Consider the following 12,227-nt stretch of genomic DNA (forward strand, 5'->3'; position numbering starts at 1 on the left):
TCCAGTTTGTTGTTCATGTGTAGGCTACTCCCAGGAACTTGTTGGTGTCACATCTCCATCTCCTCCCCTTGAATGGTGATGGGAGCCTCTTTATGCACCGCTGGTACAGTAGTCCACCACCAGCTCCTTGCTGAGCATGGAGGTGATCGTTGTACGGTACCACTACTGTACCAAACTCTCCACCAGTATTATTGGTTACTTACATTACTTTTCCATTCAAAACATAGTTAAAATAAGGCTAAACATAGATAAAATAAGGCTATTTGAAGTAAAGTTTATATACAGTAAGTATTTTCACTGCTCATTCATGAAAACTATGTGCTTAAGGTATCACAGTAAAAAGGTGTAAATGTTAAATGCGTACTTAAAGCAAAAGGAACTGTTGGTTAGTAATGTGTTTGAGGACAGTATATGATGTAGGATTTAACCTATACAGCTATAGGGTACAGACGTATTGTCATCCATACCTGGATCATCAGGTTGTTCAAATACAGGATGATTGAAGACGTTAGGTTGTAACGCTAGTGACTTCACTTGACTAGTCACGTGACGCTAGTGTTGACAGAAATCAAATACAATATAGAGTATTCAAGTGTTACAGCTTTTGTTGACAATAAGCCTAATGCAATTTTACCGTTACACTAATGTATTTTAAAGGACAGTAAAGGAGTTTGCACAGAGCCTGAATTTGCCCAGTTTTACCAGTGTGCAGCTCTGCATTTTACCAGTGTGCAAGCTCTTTATGGCTAGTGTACGCAAGGTGTTTAGATTCAACGTGATTACTACAACATAAAAAACTCTATACCTACAACGCAATTCAAAGACAGTCGTTAATTGAGTGTTCTATTAATTCTATATCAACACAACTAGAAATGCCATTCCAGTATTTAGCCAAATAATTCAAGAAAATTACATTCAATGCCTAACTGGAACCACCGGAGGTCCCCATATCACCAAAAGTCTGTTGCTCTCCCAATCACCTGTATAGAATTATGTTAGATCAAAATGTAGCCTAAAACCACAGAGCAAATGATACTGGAGTCGAATATCAGTCTATCATGTTTTATTATAATCTTTCATTAAAAAAAAAGGACATCACATTACAGCATGCGCACCATTCATTCCTTACCGAGGGTTTAAAATGTGGTCATACTGTAGGTACCATTTGACAGTAGCATGACATCACTTTAACAAGCTGGTTTTGTCTTTCTGCCTCGCAGGTAACAAGGTCACAAAACAAATTCTATGACAGTACAGGCAGGTGAGAAAGATCATGTGTATGTAAGATCATTTGAACACAAATATAAAACTATACGCATTCCAATGTCAGAACTAAACTAAATAGCCTATACATTCAGTTGAGTGGGGTGGATTTTACTTTTCTCTGGCCAGACACCAACAAACTCATTCACTCAAATGTTCACCATTGGAAGAACCCTGGGAAATGGCACTGTGGAACCCCAAAAGGTGAACAGACAGACAAATTTAAAAAGACAAAAATAATTAAGACAGAAACAAAACAATGGTCCAATAAAAGTGCTATTTGAGATCTATGAATCAAAAGACCATTGTACATACAAAAGTCAAATAAAAACCTTTTATATTAGATTGACACAAACCATAACAACATTAGAATATAATACTAATAAGAGATTAAGAGAACTAGGAGTGTGTTAGGACATGACACTCCTTGTGCTCAAACCTTTGGAAATAAAATAAACATGGATAAATTATACTTCTGTATACAGTCAAAAATCCAAATGCATGGATTTTCATACATACTAAAAGTGTAACTTTTCATTATTTGTATGTCACTTAAGTTTTGGAATATTAGATTTGGAAGGATTTTAGATATACAGCATGTACACACTCAAACCCCCACAATTCTGTGCTTTTGTTGCTCAGCTTAGAACAAAGCATTGTGGGCCACAATGAGTCACTGAGCCACCCCGTTAATGTCCCAGCTCAATCTTCACACTAACTATTTACAATGTAAAATACATCCATAATTACACACGCACAGCACAAGACCCTGAGAGTTACTTTCATTGTGAAAGTCTAAAAATGGACCCGTCGGCACATTTCTACACTTTCAGTGTTAACACTAAGGACTTGGCCGTGTATCTTGGGGAGGAGGGAACTATTTTGGCACCAGGCACAGAATGTTATGTACTGTACATCAATGGCCAAGTGGCTAAAACCCACCCGACAAAAACACTGACACCACTCTGGCTCCTCACTTCAACATTCATCTCTAAATGTCAAAAAAGATGAGTGATATTTTGGCAATATGTTATATTAGAAAGGGCAGCGATATGAGGCAGAGATGGATCCATCCCAGCAGACCTGACTAAGTGGATCTACAGTGCATTTCTGTCAAACAGACAATCGGTTCGTTCTTCCTGAGTGCTAGCAGTAGTAAACAGGAACGGGAAAACTGTGTTTACAGCGTAGGGATCTGGATGGGGAACTTCCGCCTCCAGTATTTACAAAGTCACCGCGCAATGTTATTGGCTAAAGAAAACGTGTCAAATATACATTCGCATGCTTGGGTTCATCATCCCACTAACAACATCGCCCTGAATTATTACACAGTAAAATCCTGCATGTTAATTTAAAGGAGAATTTTGCCCTAAGCGTTTTCCTACCTTGATTTGATGTCGAGTGGTCCTGGACCCCCAGTTCATAACGAGCGAAGTTTGGGGACCCCCCAAACCGCAGCTCAGAACGGCCGTCTTTAGAGTTTGGCTAAATCTGCTTATTTCTGTCGCTCGGAAATAGTTTTTTATTGTATACATCTGTAGTGTGTTCCGTCTCTGCTATGCTATTGCTACATGGGTGCCGCCATTTCTGTTTACAGATCTGATATACTGAAATCACGTTTTAAATCTCGTCCGCGATACTTCCGCCCTCCAGAATAGCGGATCCTGTGTGTTATTACACATTTTTACTGTGCAGCCACCCGCAGAAAAATGGGGCCGTTACATTTTTCAATCGGCCGCCAAAGAGTTTCCAGCAAGATGAGTTTGTGACATGTGAAACGTGGCTCGTCTTTATGACCATCACGAACAGAGCAGGTCTACTTTTCCTGAGAAGGGGGGGTTAATACTACATTGGTGTAAAAGGGGTTTTGGGTTAATGGTCACACGTGACTTATTTTCTTGTTAAATAAGTCACCAGTCCGAGACAATGCAGTGAACTTGTTGACAAAACTGTCCATCTAAAAAAAACTAAACAAAAAAAAAACACATTCTTTTTGAGTTTCTTTCAGAGTCCACCCCGCGCCTTGTCCTTTGAGGAGGTCAGTGTGGGGAAATGACGAATTGAGGGAATTGTCCTTTCTACACCTCGTTGATGGTGCGCTCCGACGGCCTGAAGTTGATGGAGTTGGAGGACGAGGACGACGCCAAGTAGAATGACTGCGTTTTGCGGTTGAGGCGCGCACGCTTGCTGGCCACTGACAGGCTCCGCTTGCTGGACGAGATGATCTCGGTGATGAACTTCTTGCAGTCCACGCACACCTCCATGGTGGCCCAGTCCTCCGTCAGCTCCTTGGGCAGCTCCGGCTCGTCCCGGGACCGGCACTCGGTCGATCCGCTGTGCTTCGACAGCCTGGGGGGTTGCAGGGAAAAAAGGGTTAAAGACAGGACATCAGCCTTGTTATTGTGGCTCTCATCTGTAAAATATGTAGTTACAAAAAAAGATCAATTCTACAGGCCCGTACTTGGACACTGTTTTACGCAGGCTGTGTCTGTTGTGTCCGGACCCAAAGGGCGTCTTGTCTGCCTGGGCGCTGGCCGAGGACGTAGCATCTTCCTCCTTTGACATGGCGCTGGGACCCAGGGAGTAGATGGGCAAGTTGGAATAGGGCTTCGACGGGAGCCGCATCTGAGGTAGAAATGATTAAAGCTTAATTTAGGTCGCTGGTTCACCCCCCCGACCACCATGTACTGTATATGTCTATAAGTGTCTAAGGCCTAACAGAAGCAGTGTTAGCAACACTTCAAGGGGTTCGTTTGGGTTGTAGGAGCGGCTTACCTTTTTACAGCACTGCGAGCACACAGGCCTGGAGAAGAGACAAAAGCAGGTTGTTCGTTATCCCGTTTTGGGATTTTTAGTACAGCATAAAGACAGTGATGTTAACAGTTCGATCTGATTTACCGTTTGCAGAACTGGCAGATGTAGGACCACGTGAATAAGGAGAACTTCTTGGCCCGGCATGAAAAGCAAAGCTAGAGAGTGGAGACGAAAGGGAAAACATGACATGTTAAGACAATTTTATACTTTGTCGTACGACAGTGGCACACGCCTAAAATAGGCCATCTACAAGTTCACAGCGCTTCGGTTGAGACGCACTGTGAGCGCATTGTGAGCAGCTATTTTCGGCGTGCAACAACCCGCGGACAACGGAGCTTGAATTACACATCATATTCCAAGTACTGTATGTGGGAGTTGGATGCCTTCTCGCCAGAGATACAAAATTAACCTCTTTTCGTGACATACAGTAGCTAATACTCAAACTGACACTATGCGATGCAACACAGCTAAATAGTGAGTGTTCATTTTAGCACTGGACCCCTTCAGAGATTGATTAACACCCATTCTGCTGTAGGGCCAGCTGTATAGGGTTTTAAAATGTACGAACACTGTACCTTTCCTTTCTTGAGGGCAGTGTAGATGTCCTTGTACTGCTGGAACTTCTCCAGCTCCGCTTTGACCAGCACCTGCCTGATGTGCATGACCTCGTCCACCGTCAATGCCAGGCACTCCACCGGGTAGCAGAACTCCTCCTAGAGTGAAGGACAGGACGCATGGCAGGTCAACAACACTACCCTATGTGGGAAGGGATGGCTCCCCGTATCCCAAGGTGTTAAGACACAGCGTGAGATGATCATGTTGAAGAGATGATGGTGACACCATGTGAATGAAGGCGAAAATTAAAATGACACCGTCATGCTGAGAAAGCAACCATTCAACTAGTCTCCTGTAGCCAGAGATCTCTGCCTACTGATGCTGTACGTCTGGTGACATCTAAATTCAGTGAATGGGCTAAAACTGAATTCAGAAATGTAAACAATACCAGCTTCCCAGAGCCAATTCAAAGACTTCAAGGTCCTTCATATTGGGACAGTGATATTTGTTTTCAAAGCAGTGGGGAGTAGCGGTCGTCAGACGTATCAGTGGGAAAGATCTGACCGCCTGGCTATGCGAGACTACCCTTTAACCAAATACCACCACACACCCCCAAACAGCTCAATCTAGCCAGGAGACCAAGTCATGTGACAGAGATGACAGTGCTATGAAACGCAGAGCTCCACTCCAGGATTATTATAGTCTACTAAAACGGATTTTGTTTTTAATGTTAACGTAAACTTAAAATCTAAAGTAAAACCAACAAACGACTAAAAACTACTTATGGTATGCACTCGTAAAATGTAGTAAAACACTCATATTTCTTTACTACAGTATATTATCTCCGCTCCACTCCCATGAGGACAGAGGAATGCTACTGTAGCAGGGGGAAATGTCTACCTCGGTCACCTTTTCATTGGTGGCTTGATACATTTGGAGAAACATTAGTGACTGATAGCGGAAGCGGTGTGAAATAACCAAAACTATTTATATTTAGTTGCACGTGGGTGTCACGCACCAAAAATAGCCGAATGCGTGTAGATCGGCTATTTTCGGTGCGTGACACCCAAGTGCAAATCAGTACAAATCTGGGATTGTTCCTCTGGATGTTTTTTAGACAACATAATTAAACAAAATTAAAGAAAAGAACCTGGTTCCCCACACCATATTAGTATGAGAAGTTCAAAGGTGCCTTCGTGAAGGATGGGGATGGGGGTGTGGTTGGGTAGGGGTGTTAGTTGCAACTTGGTGACATAATCAAAGTGACATACCCTGCCTTGATCACTGCCGACCACTTTCACCTGACCAATAGGAGAATTACAATACAGTCAAACAGGAATAAAACCTCCTGTTGCAACAATCTGATGGTTAAAGGTCCAGTCAGTTCAAAATTGGCAACGTTTCCCTTTAACCTGCGTAATGTGTGACTTCTGCATTCAACAAACTCAGTTTCTCATTTCAACTCAGTTGTGGAAATGATAATTGATAATTGAGCAACGTTACTAATGTCTGTTTCTAACATAGAATGTGTATCTATGTTATCTAAATGCAACAACTGACACTGCAGTTTGTGTCTGGACAATCCCCCGACAGCTGGATAATCCACTGGCATCGGTTAGACTCTAGAAATGTGTGTGTTTCAGGTTTTCTATTGCACAATGAGAGCGAGTGATGATGATGATCAACAGATGATACACACTGGCCAGGTTACCTTGTTGGTGGGTTCCGCCTGTTGCTGCTTTGTGTAAAAAACAAACAAACAAACAGAGGAAACAACTGGACTTAAGTATTTGGAGGAGCCAGATAGCCAGCCATTGAAAACATTGTAACGGGGAAATTGAGACAGGCTTGGGGACAAAGGCCTCATTGTTTAACACTGCTGCCTGCACATGCCGTCACAGGGGATAAACTACCATTATGGTGAGGAAAAAACATGTACATATTTGAAAGGGTAAAAATCCCATTAATCACTCTGTACCTGGCACCGCTAATTTGGCCATGTCATTATAGACCCCTTGTACAGTATACCATGATGTCAGTTTATATAATTCATCATAATGATAAACTGTCGTCAAGTCGCACAGCTAGCGCCTTTATGTTGGCACAAAATCAGAAAAAATCCAAATATAAAAGGATTTCTATGCTATTGCCAATAGCATTGCCATTGGTTCTTCATTTCGAAGCAGGTCTTTTCCCAGAATATCCATATTTTGCAATAGAATTGTGATCTGAATCAATATTTTAGCTCTATATCGATCAAAAATCACTGTTTTATGACTGAGGCAATTACATACTACGCATGACCACATGCAGCACAGCAATACAGTAGATTATAGAGGCTCTATAGCCACGCCCTGAGGAAGACATGTTGTCAAAACCGGACAGAGTCTTTGGCATTTTATTGTTTTTAATATGTAGCCCCGTCGTCAAATTAAAGGCTTTTTAACTAAGTCCTCGCTCAAGTGTGCCCATTTGATGGGACCCCTCTTCATCTTTGATCCTGTATCGACTTCGTGAGCACCTCATTACCACCTGAACTGGAGTCTTCACCCATTAAAACTCTTAAGTAGCACTCGGCTCGCCTGTTCTTTGACAGATTAGGATATAGATTTTTACTGTTCCTGCAATTTCACGACTGCAAATACAGTCCTGGTGGGTGTTAATTTCGGACCAGAGTGAGTCACATTCTAAATAGTAGCCTATTTTATACTTAGCGGCTAAATGGTTAATTACCTTTTGTTAATAGTTATGAAAAACAAACACATTCCCATCCCATTGTTATTGTACAACCAACACTAAAATAAATTGTTTACATTGGAACATGGACCACAATAAAGTTCCTCAGGGGCTGGATGTGGTCCGCAGGCCGCCAGATCAATATCACTCGATGGTGCAACCTAGTGATTAAATAATGGCTATTGGCTGCAGGACAGCGATGTATAAATCAGACTTTTAGACCGCTTGTGGCTGACTTACCAGAGACTTGGAGCTCTGTCTGGAAGGAGCCACAAAGGGACGCACGCTGGTGGGAGCCTCCTTCTCAAGGGTGTGCCTCCTATGATGGGCATGGCGCTCAACTGGCTCCGGGGTGGAGGAAATGGGCAGGAAGTTTGGTCGACCTGGAGATCAGGACAAAACGAGAGAAAGATGTGGAACGACTATCAAGGTAGTGGACGATGAGCAGATTAGAGGCCTCAAGTTTTACGTCAAGACTAGAGTCCAGCTGATGCTTCAGTCCTTAATTTGACCTTTTGATGGCATAGATATCAGCAATTATGCAACCGATATGTCCCGAAAAAGGAGGAGCAGATCCAGATGTGTCTCAGCTTGTAGATGTGCCATCTTTGTAAAATGTTGAATAACCCATTAAAACCAGGAAAGCATCCGTGTCATTTTAGATTGGTTATTCAAAAATAGCAGATGTACAAGTACAAGCTCACAAGTGGTGCGAGATCTACTGATTGGGAAGGCATTAAGAGAATCGGCCTCGTCTTAATGGGTTAAATAAAATCAGTTCAGTTCGTGGGCGTCATGGTTATTCCACTTGCTTAATTCAGTCCAGTCCCCCACACCTCGCGACTTATTGTACCGAATTAACCCAAATAAAGTTACAAAGCCCCCCAAAAATGTACAAACCCACCCGGAAAAAACGTGCACAGGCCGCATTTACGCGCGCTGGCATGCGGCCGCCGATGTGTTCCCCCCCCCCCCCCCATGTCATTTTCCATTCCAGCGCCCCTGGGGTACAGTGTTAACATAGACCTTACTGGTCCTCATGGTAGTGTTCAGCTCTTACCTTTCCTGACCTTGACCGACTCAGGTGATGTGTCCTCTACCATGGATGTGGATGCACTGGAGCTGCTCTGAGTGGCATCTTCCTAACATGTGGAAGACATGACCCAGTTTTTACAATTGAGGCACTTTGCAGACACTCTCATCTTCTACATCTACTCGCAGTACAAAAGTGCAGGATCGGCGTAAACGGCATGAATCCTAGTCCAGTGATTCTCAACCTGTGGGTCATGAGGATATTTCAAGTGGGCCCCCTGACTAATTGGCAAAACACTAGGATTTTAATGATACAACATATAAAATAATGTAAATGTGGCCCGGACCGCTGGCCTGGCGGTCCGGGCACTTGGGCGGCCTGGCAGTGCATCGTGGGGTTGAGTCCCAATCCCGGAGGCCTTTGCTGCGTGCCTCTCCATATCTCTCTTCCCCCCCCCCCCCCCCCCCCCGAAAAAAAGATTTTCAAGTGCAGGCCCTGATCCAGAAAAGGTTGAGGACCACTGCCCTAGTCAACAAACAGGGTAAATGGTCAAATAAACAGAGTGTCAAGACATTAAGTTTACATAGGAGTGATTTGTATATGAATCAAGAGCAAGTATCCGTTGCACTGCTTGTAATATTGTGTTACCTTGCGTTGATGCAGCTATAGATACGTTCTGTTAATGCGAGTCACAATTTTAGGTCACCACGTGATCATTATGCCATTTAGAGCGCGTCTCACGTACGTTAGCTTGGGGCCCTCGGCTCACCTGACTCAGCACGACAGATTGAAACATGTCATGTCGAGTTCAACAGGTTCATACATTTATTACTTTTAACTGTTCACCACATTAACCCTGGCTTCCCCATTTTGGGTAAAAAAAAAAAAAAAAAAAAGTTCTTTTTTTTTATGTTTCAAGATTGGCAAGCTCACAACGCATCACACCGCGTTGCATTGTGAGCTTTTAGATCTGCACATTTTGCTATTTGTTGCACATCAAAGTACAGGGTGTAAACGGTTGAGTGTTTTACCCAAGTTAATACATAGCTATTGTCATATGTTGCTAGCTGTACTGCTAGTCATGGCCAACTCATTGACAGGATACATGCGTGTAGGTTTTCACAATAGAAACATAAAGGCATCCATCCGGTCATTGCTGGCGTGAGGATTTAATCTGAATCATAACAGGAAATGTTATGCCAACATTAGCAGTAACTTGACAGAATAAAGATGTGTTTGTAATGCTTTGATAGCGTCAAAGGGAAAGAAATGTAGCTGTAGCCATTTAATCACTTATTTGTGTCACTCGTATTATTGTTCATATTAGGTTTGGTAACACTGCAGATTAATGTATTTGTTATTTTCTCTCCCATCCATCATCCATGCGATGAGGGATGGAAATGGGATGAAATCCATTCTGTTATTGCACCTGTACAACATTTTAAAGAAAAAGACATTATACACCAACCACACCCAGAGCTTTTAAAAAAGTGGGGAATAAAAGTATTGCTTCCCCTCCCCCCAAAATATGATTGTTAAATGATCATTACAATAATTTGTTGGGACATCACCGGAATTATTGGTTTGTTTACCCTCTGTAACTCATAAGCTCAGGGCAGCTGTTATCCATCCATATTGGCTATGTATGGTACTTTTTACCCTAAATGTATTCTTGTAAGGTAGCCATCCTAGTTACAATGTTGCAGACTACATCAGTGATTATCAGCCTTTTGAGCTGTGGACCACTAGAAGATTTCAATGTACAGTATATGTAAAACATGTATATGTACAGTATGTCACAGTACGATTGGAGAACCAGTCAGAACCAGTCAGAACCCCGCCGTGGGGGAGCGTGGGAGGTGAACTCGAAGAAAACTAGCACTCATTTTTCAATCCGACTGGTTCGTACCATGTATACGTTTAGAAAATAAGTATGCATGTCATTTCAGTAAGCACCGCAATGGAAACGAGCTGTAAGCTTTTTAGCGTTATCCTTTTGATTATGATGGGTCAGATGTACAATATGTTACATGTGACATGTTTTTATTTTATGATCAATAAAGATATCAATCAAATTTGAATAAAAAACATTTGATTAATATTTAAAATTAAAAGCATATCAGTTGTTGCGAGATGTGTTGCGCACTGAAAATAGCAGATCAACAGTCTCACAACGCAGCGTGATGCAACGCACTGTGAGCTTGACGATCGGCTATTTCCGACACGTGACACCAGCACACATCGATTGGACTTTACTGCAAAAGGGAGAAGTAAATTAAAAGAAATAAAAGAAAATTATCAGCGTCAAGCATCTCTCAGTTTATTTATTTTACGCATGAATGAGCCTCTATTCTTCCTGGGGTCCTGAACAAAGCAAATACAAATGTACAACAAAAAATACAAATAAAAGTAAAATAAAACAAAACAAATAAACAATTGTCCTTTATTATTCATAGTCTGGAAACTTTGGCTTTAAGTGGAGATCTGGCCGACACATCGGGGACATCCTAGTAACAAACACAATCAATAATAATCTCCGCTACAATTCCTCATTTAGTTGTGATGTTGAGTTAGGAGCTTACGTCTGAGTCGGAGCTGTCCAGCTCGGCCAGCGTGGGCGCTTTGAGCAGTCTCTTCCGCTGGATCAGCGGCTGCGCTCCGCCTGGCCCGGGAGCCAAGGCTGCGTTGCCCAGGGATTGTGTGCTGCCAGCCAGCTTCCTGGGGGCGTCTGGTGTGTCTGTAGGTGGTGGAGAGGGGGGGAGGGATACCGTCAGAAATACAGTAGAGCTGTAACAGTTAAAGTAATGAAATTCCTGGAGGTGCAAGGCAGGCATCTGGTTGTGTTGTGTTTTTTGTGTTGTTGCATAGATCTAACCACTTAGACCCTCTATACCAAGTAAAATGCACTGTACGGACCCGAGTTGCACTGTACTTCTTTTTCCATCTACACCAAATCTCTTCACCAAAAATAGCAGATTTACAAGCATCCACTTAAAGCAGTCAATGACCACTTATAACGACCCTTAAAATGATTGTAATGTATCACAACTATGATAATTATAATACACTATGATCATGGCCAAAAGAAAATTATGAAGTACTATGATACCTACCTAGCATACTATAGTCTTACCTTACCTTATAATTAGTTATAAAACGCTCCATCATGCATTATGATTGTTATAAAGCATTTTGAATATCTATGAGTGCTTATAACTATAGTTATAGTGTTATAAGTAGATTATAATAAAGTACATTTATAATACATTATAGACACAAAGTGTTACTGGACATTCTGAGTTGTAAATGGACACAACGTCGATTTGCCTTTTAAAAAGTCAACAGCATCAAGTTATCCATAATGCCTGTACGTAACATCATTACAGGTCTGTATACAAAAGCTTAAAAATCTAATTACTAAGATTCTGTTGGAAATGCCCATGTTTCAGTGCCCGAAGAGGACCCATTATACTGCCAATCAGACTGATATCTTCAGTTCAACACCACAAATGCGTCACGTACGTACAGTGACACAAATTGAAGAGGACAAAACACGTCCAATCAATGCGTGAATTGAAATGTGCACCAGGGTGTGATGAGGCATCATGCATGCTGTGTACGTGTACGCATTTACCTGAGCCACGGAACAGGTCCTGGGGTGTGCTGATGCTCTTCCCTGCGCCTGTGGACAGGAACACAGCCTTCAGTAGGACCCTGACACTCATGACATGATGAGAATATTCAATATTATCGAAGAATGCCCAAGCCTACAGTGGGGTCATGACAAGAATCAGCAGCTTCGGTTGATTCTGGATTTTACACAGAA

At 42.3% G+C, this 12,227-nt stretch overlaps 1 protein-coding gene across 3 annotated transcripts in view; it reads right to left on the reverse strand.

Moving 5' to 3' along the window:
- Window positions 1-1,046: 1,046 nt before the first annotated feature.
- spire1a (spire-type actin nucleation factor 1a) overlaps window positions 1,047-12,227 on the reverse strand; it is a 52,762-nt gene continuing 41,581 nt past the window's right edge. For 2 of the 3 annotated variants that reach the window (XM_080441994.1, XM_080441993.1), the window contains exons 9-18: window positions 12,036-12,083; window positions 10,984-11,138; window positions 8,429-8,510; window positions 7,609-7,751; window positions 5,904-5,933; window positions 4,653-4,790; window positions 4,162-4,232; window positions 4,039-4,066; window positions 3,725-3,888; window positions 1,047-3,612 (exon numbers count right to left, since the gene is read on the reverse strand). In XM_080441994.1, the coding sequence (XP_080298120.1) occupies window positions 3,342-3,612; window positions 3,725-3,888; window positions 4,039-4,066; window positions 4,162-4,232; window positions 4,653-4,790; window positions 5,904-5,933; window positions 7,609-7,751; window positions 8,429-8,510; window positions 10,984-11,138; window positions 12,036-12,083 (1,130 nt within the window). In that variant the 3' untranslated portion in view covers window positions 1,047-3,341. The remainder of the gene's footprint in view (window positions 3,613-3,724; window positions 3,889-4,038; window positions 4,067-4,161; window positions 4,233-4,652; window positions 4,791-5,903; window positions 5,934-7,608; window positions 7,752-8,428; window positions 8,511-10,983; window positions 11,139-12,035; window positions 12,084-12,227) is intronic. The other variant, XM_080441995.1, reaches the window with a different exon arrangement.

This window comes from Gymnoscopelus braueri, assembly GCF_963280865.1.
Source record: "Gymnoscopelus braueri genome assembly, chromosome: 11".
NCBI classification, from domain to species: domain Eukaryota; kingdom Metazoa; phylum Chordata; class Actinopteri; order Myctophiformes; family Myctophidae; genus Gymnoscopelus; species Gymnoscopelus braueri.